This window comes from Charadrius vociferus, unplaced genomic scaffold, assembly GCF_000708025.1.
Source record: "Charadrius vociferus isolate BGI_N301 unplaced genomic scaffold, ASM70802v2 scaffold103, whole genome shotgun sequence".
Taxonomy (NCBI): domain Eukaryota; kingdom Metazoa; phylum Chordata; class Aves; order Charadriiformes; family Charadriidae; genus Charadrius; species Charadrius vociferus.
In genome coordinates, this window is record NW_009648061.1 from 4,907,338 (window position 1) to 4,929,841 (window position 22,504).

General features: G+C 37.5%; 1 protein-coding gene across 1 annotated transcript in view; it reads right to left on the minus strand.

Annotated features, from left to right (window-relative positions):
- Nucleotides 1–21,921, minus strand: part of MTRR (5-methyltetrahydrofolate-homocysteine methyltransferase reductase) — a 23,068-nt gene extending 1,147 nt beyond the window's left edge. The window contains exons 1-13 of the mRNA XM_009883756.1: nucleotides 21,744–21,921; nucleotides 18,184–18,337; nucleotides 16,377–16,494; nucleotides 15,132–15,504; nucleotides 13,419–13,541; nucleotides 11,635–11,788; nucleotides 7,930–8,018; nucleotides 6,078–6,258; nucleotides 4,934–4,976; nucleotides 4,248–4,434; nucleotides 1,870–1,988; nucleotides 195–287; nucleotides 1–108 (exon numbers count right to left, since the gene is read on the minus strand). The exon at nucleotides 1–108 is cut by the window's left edge and continues 40 nt beyond it. Of these exons, the coding sequence (XP_009882058.1) occupies nucleotides 1–108; nucleotides 195–287; nucleotides 1,870–1,988; nucleotides 4,248–4,434; nucleotides 4,934–4,976; nucleotides 6,078–6,258; nucleotides 7,930–8,018; nucleotides 11,635–11,788; nucleotides 13,419–13,541; nucleotides 15,132–15,504; nucleotides 16,377–16,494; nucleotides 18,184–18,337; nucleotides 21,744–21,887 (1,886 nt within the window). The 5' untranslated portion in view covers nucleotides 21,888–21,921. The remainder of the gene's footprint in view (nucleotides 109–194; nucleotides 288–1,869; nucleotides 1,989–4,247; nucleotides 4,435–4,933; nucleotides 4,977–6,077; nucleotides 6,259–7,929; nucleotides 8,019–11,634; nucleotides 11,789–13,418; nucleotides 13,542–15,131; nucleotides 15,505–16,376; nucleotides 16,495–18,183; nucleotides 18,338–21,743) is intronic.
- Between the last annotated feature and the right edge of the window lie 583 nt (nucleotides 21,922–22,504).

Consider the following 22,504-nt stretch of genomic DNA (forward strand, 5'->3'; position numbering starts at 1 on the left):
TCTTGCACATATTTTGGCAGGGCTACTTCTGCAGTTGAAGAGTCTCTTGAGAAACAAACCTTAAGATGAGTTAACGTGCCATTTTCAAGAAAACATCTGAGCTCATCTCTGAAAGGCAATAAAAACTGTTAGTAATGACTCCGAGATAAGCATTCTCTCATGAATACAAAATTAATGTTAAATAGCAAACTTGCTTGAACAAATAGTCTCGATCTTGATGCCGACAACCAAAAAACAGCCATGTCTCTCCAAATTCCCAGTCTGTATGTTCTTCTCTGAGCTTTTGCCTAAACAGACCAAATAAGAAGAATGTATTGATAGTATATAAATCCAATCATGTTTTAGCAAATGCAGAATCTAAAATGCCCATAACCTAATTCTCATTTAAAGTAGCGCTTTAATAAACCTCTGTATTGGCAGAAATGTGAAACAGCATAAGGTAAATCACAGTCAAGCCCTTCTTCTCTGATTTTCTTGAGTACTCACTTTTGGCCCAGCTCAGAATCAATCAACTTCAAAGACAGATTATTTTTTTTTTGGCCACAGTTTCATATTGGAATAGCCAAGTGTGACACATCCAAACATCTCTCAAAACAATCCTGACTGCTGAATAAGGAGATCACTACCCTTCATCCTTCACTGGAAGCCCGGTCAAAACACCTAGGCAAACTCAGCACGAAGCATTTTTAGCACACTTCCCGTTTAGCTGTAGAAACCTGAAGGCTTTATGAATAACAATCTATTTACTACTACATCTTCATAAGAGTTATTGCATTTTCTTGAAATAATGCTGAAGTTATTACTTTATAGGGGTTTTGGCTGCAACTTTCTAGTTATATTTTGAGAGAAAGATTTTATTTATCATTGGTAAAATGCTTATGAAATGCTATGAATCCTTTAAAATAAAATGAAAAATACTTCTGAGAGATAAAGCTCTATTTGAGGGTTAAATTAAGGAGAGTAAGGTTTGTACTAATGATTTGGTTAAAGCAAAAGCAGGGAGTCAGAAACATCATGTCAAAATTTCACTTTTCTCTCAAATTAAATGGTTTTAAAATAATTGTTACAGGATGCAATAAACTCCATCATCTTGCTGGAACAAATGAATCACGTAGGAACAACACAAGATGTGTTGGATACCTCTAAAAATTGCAACCATTCCTGCCCAAATATTCCACTCTTCCCATTCATTGTTTGCTCCACATGATCATTTTTTACACATTCTTGGTGATGAGGTACCTGTCACTTTTGAACAAGCACCTCTGAGTCTTGAAAAATTATGTTGCTGGAAATGGAAGGAAAACAAAGGGATCTACCTTCCCTCAAACACAAACCCACAAAACCCAAGATTACTGCTCACTTGAGGGTTCAAGTGTCAAGCTCCTGATCTTAAAACATCAAAATGTGTAAACACACAGAAATAGGGGAATGTGGGGGAAAACCTGACATTCAGCATGCCCAGGCTTTTAATATAGATGTCACTCCTGAAGGAAATCAATTTTGAATATCAAAGTTAAGCCAATCAATACTGTTTATAACAACTACCAACCACTTACAGGGCTTCCATGAGCAATACGCACATAAAAGATTTAATTTCTTATTACTGTTTCTGCAACTCGCCCAATTCCTTATATATCCACTACAGATATCAAATACAGTCAGATGAAAGTGTAAGTTTTACTCATGTGAAAAACAAATAAACAAACAAGTACTACTTATTTAAAACTAATGACACTTTCTAATTGGCATACCACTGTGACAAAAATTAAAAAGGAAAAAAAAAACCTAACTATATTTGTACTCAAAAGCTGAGGCCACGCTTTCCTCAACATAAAAAAGCTGCTTTCCAGGTAACAATTTGGTACATACCTATGTTGTAGGAAACCAATAAATGGTGAAATTCCTGTTCCCGGACCAACCATCATGAATGGGACGGATGGGTCTGCAGGCAAGTGGAAAGCATTGTTTGGACGAGCAAAAATAGATATCTAAAATGAAATTAAATAGAATGTAATTGAAGGATATTTTAAAGCAGTGAAAATGCTATGAACGTTTTCAAACCTTTAGGATATTTACATAGTGTATGTGTACACACACCCTTTCAAATCCTGACCTCCAGAGTTTATTTTTAATGCCATACAGACATCTGGAATAAAATTCCACATGAGTTTCTGAAAATAAAACACACAATACTTACAGACCTATTAATTAGTCAGGAGAAAAACTAGGCAAAACCACACAAACGTGAGTTTCTGAGTATGAAAGTTGACCACACCATAAATTTGAGGAATATTGTTAACAAAATTCATGGAATTGGTGTTGGTACTCAAAGGGAAGCAAAGCTCATTGCTATGATAGGCAACTCAAACTAAAAATCTAAAAATATTCCAGTGGAGGTAAGGATTTGTTTATAGCAAATTGAAGCCTACTGATACGGAGTTTCTTTTCTTAATTTTCATAAAAGTTTGGCATGATGTCCAAAAACGCATGTGGGTGAGGGGAGGCAGATAACTTCTCAAAGACCTTGAGAAATGGTTTATATCATTCCGCTGAGAAACCCTTTTCAAACACAGATTTGAAGATCAGAATTAGAAGTCTAAATGTGATTTTCATAGGAGTGCCACAACTGTTCTCTGAGGCACGGCTAACATAATGTTTAGAAAATGAGAGATGACTTTTTTTAATTCTTTAACAGATTATTCAAGACTCAGCAGCAGCCATAGCAGAGCTTCATCCATTAAAGTCATAAGCAAACATCCAGTTTATTGCGCATATTTACTATGAAAGGATTTGAATTTAATTTCAAGTTTAAGGAAGGAATGAAGAAAAAACAAGTTATTTAAACTTTGCTCTGTAAACCTGAGTGGTTTAGCACTACTCATTTCTTATCATTTAATTCACTATAGATACTAGAATGTTAAACAATTATTTTTCTGGTTTGATGATGATAAAAAATAGTGTAATTCTTGCTGCAGGGGGCAACATTTGTATTTCTATTATACTTATTCTTCAAACCACACTTGAGTTAGGAGGTTATTTTCTCTATTAACAATTCCAAACTGGCCATTCCTTTAAAAAATACTAAAAATGGCAAACACATTTATACTGTAAAGTGTTTTCAATTAATCTAAGGTATTTTTGCATAAGATCACACTCATCTATTTTGCATTGGCATTCCACGTATTTCTGCAATCTGTGTGTATTGTTGTACATTTATCTATACTGAATTCTATCTTTTGCAGCAGATGCAAATAGTTCTGAACTTTATTCAGACTCATTTTGTAATAATCCTTTTTTTTCCTCTTTTTATTCCACCTCTGTTTCATGTTTAATCTTTAATATATTGCAAATCAATTATATTTTAAATAAAGAGCAAATGTGAATACTGGAATAAGATATATGATGCACATATTAATCAGTTTGGGTTTTGTGTTCATTTTAAAAAATTAAGATAACTTGTGTGGGTTTTCCTTCCATTTTGACAGACCAACATCTTGAATTATTGGCACAGTTTTTTGGGACCAAATTCTATGCTTGTGTTCATTTTTCTCCATCAAATATAGATTACACTGGCAGTAGTTCTTTTGTCATATTAATTATATAGTAGAATTCCAAATTTTTAATAATTAGCTTACACCTAATAACTTTGAGACTGATTAATTACATAGTTTCTCTGCCACGAAAGGAAAAGAAGAAAAAAAAAAAAAGTACCTTCTAATACCCACTATGCCAAACCATCTTTGATGCATATCAGAAATACCAAAGACGACTGTCCTCTGTGTCACATTCAATAACTTGGTTTTGCAAACTGTGTGAGGCCTGACAAGAAGTAGAAAGTTTATGATTTCTCCCCTCTTATCTGCCACCTGGAAGTGATCAAGTGCCTCTCTCCTACAACACTAACAGCCATAATCATTTAATTGCACAGTGGTATGGTCCATGAAAGCATCTTCCAAGACTCGCTTAAGACTACAGTGGGTTGGGAAATTACTCTGGCCTTTCAGCAATGGGAAGTTTCACTGCTCATGTTTTACTTTATCTGTGGATATCTGAGTTTAGCAAGTCAACAATGAAATTCCAAACGTGTTACACAGAGAAGGGTAAACTTACAAGGAAGGTAGAACTGCAAAATGAAGATGCATACCGCCAGAACACCAGCATTACATTACAGCAGTGAACAAAGAAACCTGCAGTTGTTTCAAATGTATAAATTTAATAATTAAGGAGTTTAGATCTAATATTTGTACCTTTGCAGTTGAAGGGCTTCCTCCTTTTGTATCCAGAGTGTTTTTACTGGTGTGCAGTAGAGGTGCAACTAACTCAGCAAGCCAGCCTGTACATACCCCTTTCCGTGAGACTGGTCTAGTGGGACAGGCAGGAAATTCCACAATATTGAACACAAAACATAGTCTTCCTGGCTGATATAAGTTTGAACTGTAAAAATAAAAGTATTAAAAAAAAACAAACCAAAAAACCTGAGAGCGAGCTGTATAACCTTACAGAAAATCCACTTGCAGCCCAAACCACCTCACTTGAGTCAAGATTCTCAGTGTTCAGTTAATTGCGTGACATTTATATATAGTCAGCAGTGTTCAGTTAATTGCATGATATTTATATATAGTTATAAAACATCTTAAGGTTGGACTCAGAGGCCAGTGCCTACAGAAGGGAATGCAAATTCCTGTCTATCAGATTCACACATGTGTAAGCTTGTTCTGGAGAACCCTATCAAAGTCTTGCCAGACACTCAAAACAATGTTGTTTGAAATAGTCAAACCATGGGGTGTTTTTGCAACAGGGACACAATCACTTTTTCCTCAGGTTTTATCCTTCACTCCTCTTTCTTCTTTAGATCATAACGTATGCACATACACACACGAGAAAAAAAAACAAACTAAATAACCAAGAAGATATAATTTGAATATTTCATTACCTTGACACTGAATAGGATCTGGCCTGTAATTTAGGAAGATGTTCTGAAAAATTTAAAAAAAATAAAAATAAAAGCATCACTTATTGTTCGAGACCCCCAAATGAAAATGAAAATACCATATAACGAGTGTTGACACTAGAACAGGTTACAAGCATACTACAATTTAACTGTAGTTTTACTCTATTAACATTCAATGTTTGTGTCTCAGAAATAAGCCATTAAGTGTGAATGGTTTTTAGACTTTGTGAAACATCTGTTAGAGATACTGTAGAATGAGGCCACAACAGTTAATGTATGGGGTTGTTGGTCAATTAAAAATAACTGTAAGGTGCACAGAAGAGATGCCAGTAGCTAGTGGACAAAGTGAAGCTTGAAATTTAGTTTTCTCTACCTTTCATCTAAGACCACTTTATAGGGTTCAAAAGCTCTCAGAATAGGAATTGCTTGATTGAAAGTTTCCTATATATAATGTCCTAGAAGCAGATGTGCCAGTTCAGTTTGAAACCACTATGAATACCTATGTAAATTTTGAAATCATAGCTTTAAAAAAACCCCTCAAAACAGTAACTGAGACAGGAGTTTACTGGGCATTTTTTCAGTGAGAAACCCACTACATAAATATATATACCACCCTCCCCCACACACATTTATATCTACTTACATATGTACAAATACATACATAGATACCTGTCTTGAAAGGAATAACTTGCCGCAGCATGCAGACTGCACATTATGGCTGAGGAGAAGGGCACATTAAAAGGAGACAGACATATCGCTAAGTGAACAGCGTGGTGGGGAATGGTGACAACAAGCAAAATTGGGTACATCAAATGCCAGAAAACATACAGTGGAGTAACTGACCCTAATCCTGTAAACACCTTATGCTACTTTTTTTTTTATACACAGGAGCAATCCAGAGTCAAGTGAAGCACAGGTATACACCTAAGCGTTTGCAGAATGAAGGCCGAAGATTGCACACACAGAGCTCTATTCTCCAAAAATAGTTTGAGTTTCATCACTATGAATACTACAATATTTCTAAGGCAGTTAACGGAACAGTTATTCCCCTTTTTTGGGAGACTGAACGTTTAGTCTGATGCATTTTCAGAAATGAAGCCTAATTAAGTCTAAATCAGTCACTTACCAATTAACAGGTTAAGTGAAGGCTTGCAGCTTGGAAAAGCATGAAGTAAATCCAGCAAGCAAACATTAGACTCTCTAATAAAGCGTGTGTAATCAGCGGCTCCTTGTCTGCTGCAAAGCTCTTGAAGCCTCCGTTTTTCTCCCGCATCACTGGTACATTCTACAAGAGCTCGCAAAAATGCCTGCAGAGAAGTAAGAGTGGAAGATAAAAAAACCCTGTCCATTTGGGAAAATCGTCACAAAAGTGGGAAAAACTTGGGTTGCCTGGGGACATGAAGCAGTCACCTGACAGGTTAATGGATAATACATTTTATTTCCCAATGCACACTTTCACCTACTATGAAAAATTTGCACTTTACTTCTCCTTTTGGGGTTGGGTTTTGGTTTTGTTTTTCTTGGCTGCTCCTCCAATGTCTGGGACAAGTTAGCAGGTCAGAAAATCCTACTTATCCCGAGTGGAGAGAAACAAATAAACAGGCAAACAGGCACAACCCATTCCCTGATAAATCTCAAATTTATGAAAGGTTTTCTTATTTATGTATTTGCACTTTAGCTAAGTACACAGCCCCATAACACAAATTAATTCAAGACAAAACACGATTTGCTAAGTTACAGAAAGTGGGAAAGGAATAATAAAAAGTCTTAGAAGAGGTATTACTGTAAATAAAGTATGGTATTTAATGAGTCATGTAAATGTCACTGTGGTGTTTTATTCCATACTTTATGCCTCCATAACAGTACTGCAAGTTTTTCTTAAGGGAAAATTAAATTGAGTATTGTAAGATAAAGTAAAAATCAGATGTAACTAGTTACAAGGTTTTTTCCAAAAGCAAGGTGGAAATAGGTGGGTGCATAAAAGAAAAGTGATCCAAAACACCAAGTGCAATCAGATAACATACTCTACACAAAAGAATACATGGAAAGTAATTTGAGCACACTCAAACACTGAGCTTCCAGACAGCAGTTTTGAGTATGCAGTTACATAAAGGACATTCTACACTGAACAGGTAATAAAGCAGACAGGTTATAAGAACTGGCTTGGGTGATATTCCCCAGCCAGCACTCTCTGCCTACTCTTATTGTTGACACAAATTTTCAAAATCGTTAAATGCAGTTTTGAAAAGGTTGAAACAATTGGAAGATTCTCTTCTCTTCTGCTGCTAAATCCACTAAATTGAGTGAAAAGGTCCTTCCAAAAACTGATTTCCCTCAGAGACCCAACCGTTTCACTATATCCTTCATACGAAGTTATCTTTAAAATGTGTTTTGACAATACCAGAAATACACACGCATTTCTAGTTGCAAGCTTCCAGTTTTTTGCAGGCACAGAATAAAAGGAAAATAACATTCACATCTTGTGAGAACAAATAGCATACAAGCAAAAATCTGTCTTCGAATTCTGCCAGGTTACTGAAATGCTAAAGAAAAGCTTAAAAATAATTTAAAAGACATTATGGCATGTCTGCATAGAGCAATATGCATATTTTCAGTAACAAAATTTGACAGATATGGATCCCTCTGATTAGAAAGAATGACTTCTCTAAAATGCCTATGGTGCCAGGTTCAGTCAGCCTTCCAGTCATCTGGCACCAAATATCTAATACTTTCCTATTTACTTCCAGAATAGTTATGAATCAAGGTACTGCACAACAGGAATAGAGATTTCAGTATTTCTCAGTGTGCCAGAAAAAGTACCAGAAGTGAAATTTCTCACAATAAAGTAAAACCAGCAGCATGCAAACTGACAAGCCTTATTCTCCAAGAAACATGGTAACTACAAACAAAGAAAGGATATGCCTGTAAGAGCCCATACAGCATAGAATTACTAAGGATTTATCTTTAAAAGGACAAACCTTTTTGGGAATTGCTCTTATTTCCAGACACCAGGTTAGAATGAATTTCAGAGTGCTTCCTTCAGGGATGTGTTGTGGATAAGTTGCTCCTAGTCCAGTGGGAGAAATAAACAAAAAAAAGGTGCATCTATTAACATCCAAAAATGGCACCACACAGTGCTTGTTCCTTCAAAAAAGACAAGAGAGCTAAACTGCATTCAATTCTGTATGTTTGAACCCCAGCTAGTTAGTGGAAATTATACACTAAACAGCAAGAGAGTATTCCAATCAAGTATCAATGACAATTTTCCATAGAACAGTCAAAATTTATCAGGAAACTAGGAAACAGAGGGGTATAATACATGAGTGTTCAAACAGATTTCATTGCTAAACCACTCAAGGCTTTGTTGCCACTTTCCAACTTGAAGAAATTCAGAGGAATGCTCACCAGGAAAAGGAACATCCACATTTTTCCCCCCTCCATCAATAAGCACTCCTGAAAATCAGAACACGCTGAAGTTTTGTAATGATCTAACCAAAGGTGTATGCAGCCAGTGCCAAGCTGCAGCTTCTGAGGCTCAGCAGATCCAAGGAGTTTCTGTACAGGCAAATAATCCTTCCTGTACTCTCTACAGGTTCCACTGCTGGGAAGGAGGTATAATGACATCCCATCTATCCCTTCATGGAGTCAGCTAGGGTGCAGCCAGGCTTATCAGCCTCATGCTAAAGTGGCTATTCTAAGTTAACCCCAAAAGCAATATACAGCATTTATGTGACAAAACACCTTTAATTAATAAGCTCTGCAGCTCCCAAATTGCTTCCTTACATACCCGACTTGCATGTTGGGATTTCTCTTGACGATGTTTCTTGGCTTTGACATCTAGCAACTGATTCTTACTATGCATTTTTCCATGCTCAAGAGCCCTTTAATACTACAGAATTTCGCTCCAAGAATATAACTATAACTTGCTAAATTATCTCTTTGTATCGGCATTACTTGACTGAATCCTTGCTACAAAGAACACAATTTAGTTTTAGAAGATAAGAGGATTGTCATAAACATAATGCAGGAAAGAAGCATCCATTTTCATGTTATATAAACTTCCTTTTCTTGAACGTGCTGACAAGCATGTTACAAGAAGTACTTAATCCTCTTCTCAGGATGCTCATACATACAACAAAAAAACAACTACAGAAATCCAGTATAGACTTTGTACCATCTCATCTACTTCATCAAAGAATTCATAGACTGAACAAAGAGAAGTTGTAAACAAAATTCAGTGGAATTGCCAGTAAATCTTGAAGACGCAGCAGAAGCACAGTCTGTGGTTCATGCTCTTCTCTTCTCCCACATTTTCCAGTTCTCTTCATTCAGTAAGCCCACAACCATAACAGTTACTACAAATTCCTCAGAAATGTGAATGCAGTTAAGAGACAACCATATTAAAAGGAAAGCAACTCTGGAACATTGCTAGGAATTGCAAAGCTGCATTATACTGCTGAATTCTTTGGTACAGATTAGCAACAGCAAGTAATTAAGTTATAGTAACTTAACGAGTCTCTGTTCACCAGCACAGCTCCAAAGAAATGAATTTAGGTTTGTTCCTAAACCATTTAACTTCGTAATTACAGTTGATTCAAGTCAGTGTACAAGCTATGATCAGAGATCAGTGGATCGGCAGCAACTTGCTAGGTCCTGGCCAAGTATCTAAGGCAAGCGTAAGAAGTCAGCGTGACTTGCTCTGGGTCACCCAGCAGACTCAAGAGCAGAACCAAGAACTTTGATTCCCTGTGCTGCAAACCAGTGCTATGATCTTCCTTTTCATTGTCATTCATTAAGATTCACAAAAAGCCATGTCATTTTACATACAAGATATGGCAAAATGCTGCATAAACAACACGTAATTTCACCTTTTTTCCCTGATTAGTGCTACATTAGGCAGCCAGAGATGCAATAACCTGGCTAATTTACACATAGGATGAGAGCACTGAAATTCCAAGTTTCACTCAATTATTTCACCAACTTTGCCTTGGAAGGACAAGTTTTTTGGTATACAAAAACAATCAGGGGCTAAACTATGTTTACTTGGTTATACAGGCTCTGTTCCACATGGAAAGTGCTCTGACACTGATGAACTCAAACTGCCCTGTTAAGGCAGCTTTACGTCCTTCCCGCAGTATCAGCATAGAAGAAAGGGAATTACTGTAGGCATATATCTCGCTGTGCCTATTCACAGAGACCTTCACTTCAAACATACTGCTGACACTGTCTTTAACTTACAGAGATTAAAATTTTATGCAGCCAGGTAGCAGGCCTCTGATTTTCACAGAAAAACCTACTGGCCTTCAGGAGGGACAAAATTTCAAGCCCACATTCCTATGAAGATCTGATGCTTTTGGTTCTCCATTACCTCCTCCTTCACTATACCTTTCCTTTTTAATTGATTCCTTTGAAAATGTGCTTGATTCTGTAAAATCTGTAAATAGTGTAAACAGCAGAAGAAGCATACCTGTGAAATCTTCCCCCACCACCCAATCTCTTGCTGCTTGCCTATACACAATGGTTGGGCCCTGGATGGGGTCACACTGCCTTCAGCTTGAGTGTGCTCAGGACCAGCCCTGATCTAAAGGGAGATGATTGTTCAAAAGCTGGGCCCCTCCTGGGACATTATTTTTTATTTTTGGAAGAAACAGGTGCATTTGGGGTAGTCTGTCCCCAAAGAACAAGGACAATGAGGGCTCCCCAAAAGGGGTGGTGCAGGGGGAGGGTGTTCAGCGCAGTGGGGCTGAATAACAGCCAGACCAGTGCAGGGACCAGGCTGTAACTGACACTGGCTCTGCTCCAAATTTAATCGGTGACCCCTCCCAGCAGAGGTTAGTTACTGCAGTGGGGGTGAAGCATCGGGATCAGCTGGGCCTGGACTTCCCATACGATGTTACAAGGCCTGTCATGTAAACTCACCTCGTTAACAAAGGAGTTACTTGCCAATTCCAAGAACAGGGGTCCATTTACATCTCATACTCAAGGGACAAGTTGTGTTGCCTTCAATCATGCAGGGAATCGCACCATGGGATCTGATTTACCCATAGACTGGAACAATCAAGAGCCCTACCCCATCCTACAGAACTAAAGGCACAACTCAGCAGCACCATTAAGACATGAACTGCAAGGCAAGTGAAGAGTAATTCTCACAGGTGCAGGTATATGGGCATACCTTGAACCTGCAGCTAGGTTCACCTGCTTTCTGAGGCATAGGATCATAAGACTCAGCAGAACAGATCCACATAGAACTACAAGCCCCTTAAAAGGCACCTTTCAGCAGCACTAAGTCTTCTGCTTCAGGAGTGTGGCCCTCTTAGGTTGTAAAACAGATTGACATGAAGTGCTGTGCAAGGAGAGATTTTACTTTCAAGTGGGGGATTGTTAGGTTATGTGATTAAAGTCTCATCTCCATAAACATGAAAGAGCACAGAGGAAGAATGAGATGGATGAACACCAATGCCAGGCTTAAGTTCCCAGTCAGAAGCTAACTCATCTATAGTAAAATCAGCAGCAGCATTCTATGCATCCTCTCTTTTTTAACCCATCTCTGTGACTTCCAACATGCCTCCATGAAATGACAGCTGTGTCCCAATACTAAAGACAAAAATGTTCACAAGTATGCATAGCAACTACTACCAACACAGAGAGGAGTATTTGTTCATGACCAATGCATCACACCATACCTTTCTTTTTAGTGCCCTCCTTAACTTTTACCCAAACGAAATACTCTCCTTTTTCAGAAAGTCCCAAGAGTTGAAGAAGTTCTTCCACCTCATTGACATTGTTGGGACATATTACACAAAAGGCATCTCCAGGTTGGTAGTCAAAGACTGTATCCTGTTTTAAAATATGAGATCATTTTTATTAAATTGTATCATAAACCAAGACCAACAGCATCCCCATTCCTAACAGCAGCAATCTTCCCACTATCGCAGTCACATGAAGTCATATGTTCTTTTACTCTGTACTAGCACTTCACTGTTTGGACCACATCAGAAACTAAACACTCATGTTTTCTTTTCAGGTTTAACCTCACTAATTAGAAGAATCTTTCCTTATCCGTTTTAAATAATTTGGACGCTTGAATAAGAACTGCTGAGCAGCTTAAACAGAAGAAAAATAAATATGGATTACGAGGATGTGTTATATAATGAGCCCAGATCATTAATTACTGAGGTACTTTGTTTTCTGGTTTGAGAAGAGCAGAGAAATGAAGTCCTCATAATTAATGCAACTTTGTATAGAGATACATTATCACTAAAAGAAAATATGTTGGTTAAACTATTTGATGAACTCCTGACTGAAATGACCCCACTGTTTTTGTTTTCTGGAGGAAAAAAGAAAAACAGGAAGTGAAGAGCGCAGTGAAAATTAAAAGGCACCTCAGATCTTAAGACCTAACTTATACTTAGTTGGCTGAGGTTCTTGTGCCCAACTGCTAAAACCCTACTCAAGCTTCTGCCTGTTGTAGAAACATACAGAATTATACTTTCATCATTAAGTTTCTCTTATGCATCAGATGAGGTGACCTGCATATACAGGCTGTTAAGAATGTGTTCAAATTTTCAGTGCGTGCTGATGACGGGATATATGAATACATACAAATATATGCAAAAAACCCATGTTAGCTCAGAGACTAACTTGCTCAAAACTTTAAACAGGCTCTATTTATAACCAAGACTAAAAGATGTCCTATGGAAATTGACATAGATTAGGCTAATAGAATCCAATAAAAGTCAGTGCCAAAAATCACGATATCCTAAAGGCATAACTCTACAAATTTGGAAAACTGCTCCAAAGCAACAAGAAATCTTTAAAGGGAGATATGTTAAGTAATATCAATTGCTCTCTGCCTTTTATCTTCAAGCCAGTATGCAAAATATTATCTTCCCTAAATAAACTAAACCAGTTTTTACATCTAGGGTAACAGAGGTTGACAGTTTGAGTATTACGTTAACAAGTCAGAGCAACTGAATGCCAGAGGCAGAGACAGTGCTTGAGAACTAACAATTCTTATCACTTGATCATACTAGTCAAATTATTACTTCTGTAGATTACCTACCATAAGGAACAGTCACAATTTACTATACAGTTTCTGAATATTTCTCAAGTCGTACTCTTAAAAACTTAAAGTTTAATAATTTTCAATATTCCCTGCCTGCCCTTCTCCACTGTAAATTCTCTTCAAAAAGGTATTTCAGTCCATACAATATCTATGGAACAACTAAGAAATTAATTTGACAATTTATTTCTGATTTGACTTCCAAGGAGTCATATGCTTCAGTGAACAAATCAAGCTTTGCATTTACAAAATGGATCAGCCTAAGCTGACATCCTGTTGTACAGGGAATTATTTTTTCTTTTTGGACAGTCAAATAAATAATTTTCCCCCCAGTTATTTTATAAAACACACACGCATTTCACCCTTTATTTTAACCCACTAAAGAAAAAGTCGTCACTAACTTACTTGAATATCCAGTTCTAAGAGCAATGCAGTTTTTATTGCATCTTTGCTAGTGAGCTGAACTGCGTTTGTAACTGGCACTTCAAAGGTTGTTCCCTCTGAAATCAGTGAAGACAGATGCGGATTCTGAAAAAGAAGACAAGAAAACTTACATGAAAAATGCAAGTCAGCTGAATGACAGCTTACTATGACATACAGGAATTAGTGTTGGTATGGGTTTTTTTGAAACAATCTTAGAAAACAATTCAAAACAATGAGGAACAACATGAATCTCCTATATACCTACAGTGTTTTGCTCTGTTTTAAAAATCACATCCAAGCAGTAACAGGCATATATTCAACGATAAAAAGTTAATAGGCTTGAACAGTCTAATGGGCCTAAACTACTATCAAATGCAGCTAGCTATTCCCTTTTTCAAGAGCTGCCTTGAAAACCACCAATTAGAGAATGGTATTTATGTTAAAACCCAAAAAAGTCCTGCCTAATAGAAGGATTACTTGGTGTACAGAATGGACATAAGAAATAAGAATAAAAGCTATTTAAAAACTTCATTGCAGATTTACAAATTAAAACTTTGGGGTGCAAATGGGACTATTATTACAGGCACTTTATAAGAGGAATTTTTAAAACCACAGTTAAATGTAGAGCTAATCATCAAACTCCACACTACAAAACAGCATCATGTTATGCCACATTTCTACACAGGTGAAAATGTGCCCCAAGAATTGTTAATGGGCACCAAGAATAGTTCCAGGCCAGGGTCTTCAGTCCCCACCTCAGCTATATCACAGGAGTAATGGTCAGCAGCTCAGCCACAACCATGCTGGCCACAGATGCTGTTGATCCAGGCCTGAATCTGCAAACCAACTTCCTGGCTTGGCCCCAGACCTGCCTCATTCCCACAAACTTGCCTGATGATCTCCACTTTTGGCTGATCCTGGCTGCCATCTCCTGGCTTGCGTTGCTTGGGTATCAGGGAACATGGTTGCCTGTGCTACCACACCCAGCTCCTGGCTCCCTGTCCCTTAAAGGGCATCCATCCCTCACCGCTCCCTCGCACAGATAACCAAAACGTCTGCCCTTTGGCGGGGAACCAGTAAAGTTTGAGTCACACTTTCCAGTTCATTTTGAACACTAAATATACCAACTGGAGATGATTCCCAGCTCATGCTAATACTTCTCTTCGTACAGCAGGCCTTTGCTCAATATGGTGTCATAGGAAAACCTCACTCGCTTTTGATCTACAGTTCATCTTCCATTTCCAATAGTAAAATTATGATCATGTTTTTACAATGACAAGTTTCTCTGTTACGAAATATGCAGCAAGATTTTGAACAATTTTATACCCTCTCAAGGCATTCTGCAAGTACTAAAAATTTAACAGAAACTGTACTATACTCCTTTGTACAGGAAGTTGTTTTTACCATCCTAACATAAGCCACTGAGGATTTTAATTCTTCCATTCCCGGGATTGCAATGCCAAATTACTATTTAGTTAAATTATACTTTGACATAAGTGTCCATAACTCATATGGTGGTAACTATGTTTTCACAATATAAATGGACCTTTCACTTACAATTCATAAACCTCCAGCGTTCAGGGACCTATCTCCTTTATATAAGTATCCACTTGCTCTTTTGAGCCACATGTAGGAGTATACACTCATGCTGCTACCAGAGCTGGTGGCTTTCATGGTTCAAAGTGAAGTCCTTACCTCACCATGGGTGCCCTGAAACTGCACCTCTATATATTCTGGTGGCAAGGCGGGAATATTAAGAGCAGACTGAGAGACAGGAGGGACAGAACGAACAAGTGAAGGTTCAGTGTCTCCAGCTGAAGCCACAAGATTGATGTCAACCAGTTTCTGTGTCAGAACATCAGAACTCTTTGCTCCCTCATCTTCTAGCTTCAAGTTTTGGACTTCAGAGCTTAAGTTTAGTTCATGCACAATGTGGGGGGCTGCAGAGAGGGAGCCAGAAACAGCATCTACATCGCTGCTCATGCCTTCTTTTTCTTTCTGCAATAGAAACACTTCCTTGAGGGCAAGCCAAAGTCCATCAATCCAAGGATCAACCACTAATTCCAAACTGGGAAGGAAGGAGAAAAAAAAGGAGAAAGGAATGGACGAGTTATTGTGACTTACTGGACTGTTAAGTTACAAATAATGAAAAGACAACAAAAGCTAAAAATACTATTCATTTCCATTTTTAATATATATATCTGCAGCTGTTACCACGACAATTTTTTTGTTAAAACAATATTTTCATTTAGTTATTACCACTGTGTAAATTTAAGGACTCTAAAGCATATAACAGCCTTGCTCTTCTTCATTTCTCATTTTTATTTTCCTATGCTGAACTTTATAAGAGGAAGTTGAAGGGATGGTAGTAAAATATGCAACTATTCATTGTGCAACAGCAACATCAATAGCTTACACTAATGTTCCATTTTTATTATTTTAGAACACAAGATATAAGTTTTATGGTTATGGTAATGTTTGCATTCAACTGTCTCGTATCATCACGCACAGAACTGATATAATCTCCAGTTGAAAATAAATAAGCCAAGACTGCAGCCTACCGGCCAGACAGAGCTACAAAACAGGGAGCGAGCTGCTTTCTTACATAATTCCTCTACAGCAATAAGAAAAACACCTTCTTGAACAATAACTGACTACATTTTTAAATTCCTCCACCTATTCTGAATTATTTGATTTCTATAACTGCTAAATACTCTCAATTTTTCCAGGCATTACAGATGTTTGCTCACACTTTAAAACTGGAGTTTTACTTAATGGCAATTGAGAATGAAAAGGCATACTGTGTTCGGACAGGACTCACTCCTGTGAGGTGCTGAGTATTCAAGTCCCACTGATTTCAAAGGCTCAGAATGTTTAGCCAAATTCACATGTAATTATTGCATGCTGAAGAAATAAAATCCAAACTTATTCAGCCCTTACCCTACGCAATCATCTGCTAATCCTGTGTTGTAGAAGTGCTGGGCACCAAGTTCTTGAAGTCGTCGGTCTACTGTCTTTCCACCATTACAAAAGAACGTGTACTCTGAATCTCCCAGACCTAGCAAATTCAAGGAAAGAGTATTCGTGTCAGTCAGCCAGCCACCCAGGCTACACAGACAAAGATCTGCAAAGACAACACAGGATTTTCTTGCAGGCAAACAGAAGAATCTGATATAGCAAAGTGCATATTATCAGGACACTTTGATGACCTTAAAAAAATTGGGTTTGTCCCACAGTAGAGGTGAAAACATGGTTCCTCCCTCACAAACGTGAGACATAAGAGATTTCTTTGTAGATCTCATTTTCTCTGCACTGGGTTTTCTGCCCTTTAGCAGTCATGAAGATGTTCTGTTAGAAGAAGATGCTCTTTGTAATCAGTTAAAAAGTCAGTGGACCCAGAAGGTTATGTTCATGGAGGACCTGAGATTTTAAGAGATCAACTAAATCACTGACCCACCCTAAAAGGAATCATCAACACATAACTCACCCTTAAAAGATGTTTATCTAACAATTCCAAAGACCACTGGTTAGGTTGTCTTCACAAATTCGGTAAGTAATCCACACCTAATTTCACTATCCTGTCACAATTTTTCACAGCCTGATCCTTTCTTGTGTGCAATTTCAAACCACTAGACCCTTATTATTCCCACCTAACAATGGACTATTCCTTTCTCCTTTTATGACAGCCTCTTTTTTCTTTTTCCTTTTCTTTTAAAAAGACTTCTGCTCCCTCTCAAGTATGGTACTTAAAGCGAACACTTCATTGGACAAGCTAAAATGGATACTACAAATGTACTTTAATACTGGTAACTTTTTTAGACTAGAATCACAAAACATGTTGTAACTTACTGTACCAGTATCTGTAACAACAAAAAAAATCAGTATTAATACAACGCTTCTCTTCATGTATGCATACATGCATTCAGTCAGCTATGAAAATCCTAACCATTTCACAAACTGTAAAGTGTAACTAGGCAATAGCATAACATCTTCTCAAAACGCTACATGATTATGATGCATACATTTCAGACTTCCACTTATATATCCACTTTTCCTTCTGGTGGGTACTTTCCTCACTAGAAAGTTAGAAGTTTCCTCTCTTTTACCTATCAACTTAAACTTCTCAGGCAAAAATAACCTAGATTCAAACAGAAGTTTCTGGAGTTTGTTTAAACACAACCTGAACACCCAAACACCTGACCTTACCATCAGCTCAAGATATATCAGATGCATTTTGCCAAATTTGTATTTTGCATATCAATCTTTAACCTGAAGTTATATTCCTTCTGTTGACAAGTGACATTGAAAATTTAAAAAATATTGCAAATTTAAAGGGAAGGCATGATCTTAAAACCTTATTTTTTAAGAACACTTTATATTGCCTTTCCCTCTGTGTACAAAAATACCCATTTACTTGCGAAGTCAAGTAAACTCATCCAGTCCATAGAGTATTGACAAAAAATTAAAACTTCAACAATTATAGATAGCTTACACCATATTTTGTTTATGCAAAGAAAATTAAACTGTAAAAAAATTAAATTGGTAGCTTACCTTCAGATAATTAGTGTGACACTTTTCCTTTATTGCTCATAGAGAACATTACAGAGAAAAGCCATTCATGTTATAAAAATAAATGTTTTATATGCACTTAAAAAAACCCAAAACAACTCAATCACAAGTAAAAAAAATACAAAAAATCATTCACTGACAGTCAAGTGAATCAATAATAGAGAAAATATTAAATCACCTAGCAATCCGTACTGGAGATGTGCAAAATGATCAGGTGGCAAGGTCCTGTCTTGAATTTTGTTTACAAACTTGCGGGCAGTGTCTGGTGGGTCTCCAGTACCAGTAGTGGAAATAACAATAACTACAGGATCCTTTTCTGTTTCCAGGTTATACTACAAGTAATAGAACAAGTAAGTTACAAGGTGCTATTTGATACCTATTTGTGGCCTTAGATGTTATCTTTCACCCTTCCTTTCCCCAAAAGTATACAGAAAAATGTTTAATTTCATCTTGCTTGTATTAAACCACAGAAAGTCTTTCCAGTCATTTTGGGGATTCAATTTATAATCTTGGTTGGAGTTTTCAAGACCAGACTGGGTAAAGCCCTGAGGAACCTGCTCTGACCTCAGCTGACCTTGCTGTGAGACGACTTTGTGAAGTCCCTTCCAACCTGACTTATCCTATGATCCCATACACAAACACCGAGGAGCAGCATTTTGAGCAGGCTAGTACACGTGTGAAGAATACTTCACAACTGCACTCAGCTTAAATACACAACTCCTACAGTATTTGCTTTGTCAAGTGGAAAAACTATTTTGTATATATGATCACGATCACGCAGTTAGCCATAATCCTGGTAATTCCACACAGGTAATGAGATGTGGCCGTACAAACTGTGGGGATCATTTCTAAGTTCCATTAGAGATCATTTGGCTCTGTCTGGTAACTTCCAGGTCTCATCTGTCTTTGCCACTAAAAAAAACCTGTGCTTTGGAGGAATAAGGTAGCTCTGAAGTGAGATAATGAGACACTGTGCTCTGCAATCTGTCCATTTTGGCCCCTTCACCCTACCCCCAATTCATTTATCTCCTCTTTGCTAACACCGATCTTTCAAATCTCCCACAGTTTTATGGGGGCTACTCCCATTATACCAAGTCAACAAGAGCCACCTATATTTGGGATTGTGTGTCAGTTCCACAAATTCAGGTCTCATGCAACCATTTATTACTTCTTGAGTAAAAAGCGTTCTGTTTCTGTGATTATTCCAGCTTTCCACCAGTAGCAGGCTGCAGCACTGTGGTAGCGTGCTGTTCATCAGGTCACCCACACAACATGCTCTTTCACAGCACCCTGACAGGCTATGGGTTTTGAATCCCACGGACAGGGAGTGACCTACGTGAAACATACTGGTATCACACAAAAAATTACAATAAATTATGTTCCATTAAAAAAAAAAAAAAAAAGAAAAAAGATACAAGCATGGAAAGTAAAGGGTAGTATATTAGAACAGACCCATGACTAGTTCACTAAATTCTTGCTTGCTCCACTACACATTCCCCCACGCAAACTTAAGAGACCTTTTGGAAGCCAAATGTTTGTGGACAGACTCCTTAAGAAAAGTCAAGCCCACCTGGCCTCTGGATGTTTGTGGACAGACTCCTTAAGAAGAAAAGTCAAGCCCACCTGGCCTCTGGAAGGACAGAGGTCCTGTATTGACTTCTGTCAATTATCAAGAAGTCTGATGTTTCACTAGACCAAGAAGAACGTTACACAATTACATGGTTTTTCTCTCTACCTTTCTATACACCTGGCATTATATCTTTATCCCATTTTTTCTCTTTGCTTCAAAAGTATTCCTCAGCTGAGGACAGCAATGACACACAACAGCAGTGAGCAGACTGCCCAAGCTATGAAAAATTGCTGAAGGAAGAGGATGGGATCAGACACCCAGATGATGTCTTACCCAGAGCAATACATATCATGGCAAACATGCTTCTTCAGATAACTCATCCAAGGCTGACTACATGCACTGTGACCCACGATGATCTCCTTTTAGCCACATATTTTACTGCTCCTACCTCACTTCCACTTCATTTCAGTCTTTCATCAAGCATAAAAAGCTATTACAGTAACTAACCAAAGATTTATGACCTTTTCTCACCTACAAGAATGTAGGCGAGAGACACTACTTGGCAACAGCCAGTGTTTCTGAGACTTCAGCAGTATTTGACCATTCATTTCTGTGTGACAACAGGATCACATTATGACTATTGACTCTGTAGCCACCTATTCCATCCATAGACCTTCACAGCAATGCCTTTAAGTGATTACAAGGTCTGAGAAATACACAACAGTCGCATAAAGATGGGCCTTCTAACTGACGAAACAGAAACCTCTTATTTCCTCAACTAAGGCATACACACACACACCTCTCTGAAACATACATGTTGTGGAATAAACTCTCATATCTAACATGTCCCAAGGACTTCACAAGGGGCACCAAATTCAAGCAAGCTCTTGCTCCAGTACATTATGCCGCCCTGCCTTTCCCTCCCCAATTACACCTATGCTTCTAGAAGTTCTCTTTATTTACAGTAAAGGATAAGGAAAAGCTTAAGTGATGAAATCTACAACGCTGCAGAAATTACTTTTTTATTCAGTGCCCAATTCTCAGATTCTCAATTCAGTACATCTTTCTGCCTCATCAATAACTTGCAGTTCTGAGTTGTCTTGCCAAATTTGACAAAATAGATTTATTCAAGTGGCAGGCTAGAAATATCCTGCCTGTCGTCTAACTGAAACTAATCTCCAAACCTGTCAAATGCAGAAGAAATGAAATGGAAGAATATAAGGAGAATCTTCACATTCCCTGCTGGCTGTGTAGAAGTCTCTTTACACAGTCAGTGAACAGTCATTCACAAGCAGCTGTCCAGCTACCTAACATGCAGTGTATCCCCAAGAAAACAACTTGCTAAAAGGGAACCAAATTATTTTTATAAACTTCTCACATTTTCAACTGCATGAAAAAAAAAACTTTTCTAGGTGGTATTTTCTGCTTATCTCATATGAAATACCAGGCTATCAAGTTGGGTTTGTTTGATTTTTTTAAATGTTTTTGTTTTGAGGACATAGAGCTGAAAGTACTTTGTGAAGGAAATTACAGTCCATATTGCTTTTAGTCACAGATAGACATTAATGGTTTTCACATTCTGACCCTTGGATAACAGCAAATAATAAAAAGCCAGTTCCTCAGTACAACCAAGCTTTTTATTTCTTTCTAGAATATACCTTGAGTGTACCCAGTGTCAACTAGAGTGAGTGTATATGCTAAGTAACTCAAGAAGACCCCACAGAAGCTCAGGGTCATGCTGAAGTCCACACTTAATAGAACACAGGACCTCAATGCAACACAAAAACAACAGGAAAAAAAAAAAAAGCAGCATAATTTCTAACAACAGGAGAGCTGACCAGTAAATATAGAATTCATTCACTACTGCATACATAGTTTTCTAGAAGAAACTGCACTGTTGTTAGAAGAGGTACCAAAGATATATTCATTTACTGTTCTAATAAGAAAATTCAAAAGAAAGATGCACGTTTGGCAGAAGGCTACTAAGCATCTGTGAGTACTGGTCTAAATTGCTGATTCATAAGAAATGCAAATTTAAAACCAGATGGTATATTTTAGGTGGGTGCATGTGCTCAGCCTTCGCGATTATTAACAGCTATCATTCAAGCACATGAACAAAAACGCAGCTCTTAAATACCTATTTTTCAAAACAGCATGGAGTATCTCACCTTGTCCATTTCACTTATACAGTGCATATCAGCTTCAAGTCCATGGGCACCTGCTTGCTGCCATATTTCCTCAGCTATGGCTTTTGCCTGCCCCTTTTGTGTTGCATAAAGGAGCAAAAACCTCCTTTGTAAATCACAGCACATTTCCCAAAACACAGCACTTTTTTTTTTTTTTTTATAGACACTGTAGGAATAAAAAGAAGGAAAAAAAAAAAAAGGTGAATTTATTGCATGCAGAACAGCAAGATTTTGCTTTACTTATTCGATTAAAAGGAGATACTTTAAAGGATGGCAGTATTGGTGTTTAACTTGGAAATGAGGCAATTTCTCTGAAGAGAAGCCATTTCTCACAATGAAGTTACGTTGGCCAGATTGCGTAGGACTCGTAATATTGGTCATATGTGCTGTACTGCCTTGATATTGCAGTAATATTACAGTATGCCCAGTTTCAAGAATATAGTTTGTAGACAATGCCCAGTTTCAAGAATATAGTTTGTAGACAATACAATAGAGAAACTAGTTTCATGAAAATAAATACTACTTGTATTTCGCAAGTTTTATTTTCCACTTTAAGTCAGTGACTGCTTTGGTCATTTTTCTGAGATGTATTTCAAAACAAAACAAAATGTAGACCTGGTGAAGTCAAACTATAACATCTGAGAAAAAAAATAAAAATAAAATCCTCAGTTTCTTCTTTTCTGAAATCAGTATTTTTTGCCCAAATGCCTTTAAGGTTTACTGTCTACTATGTCTATATTTTA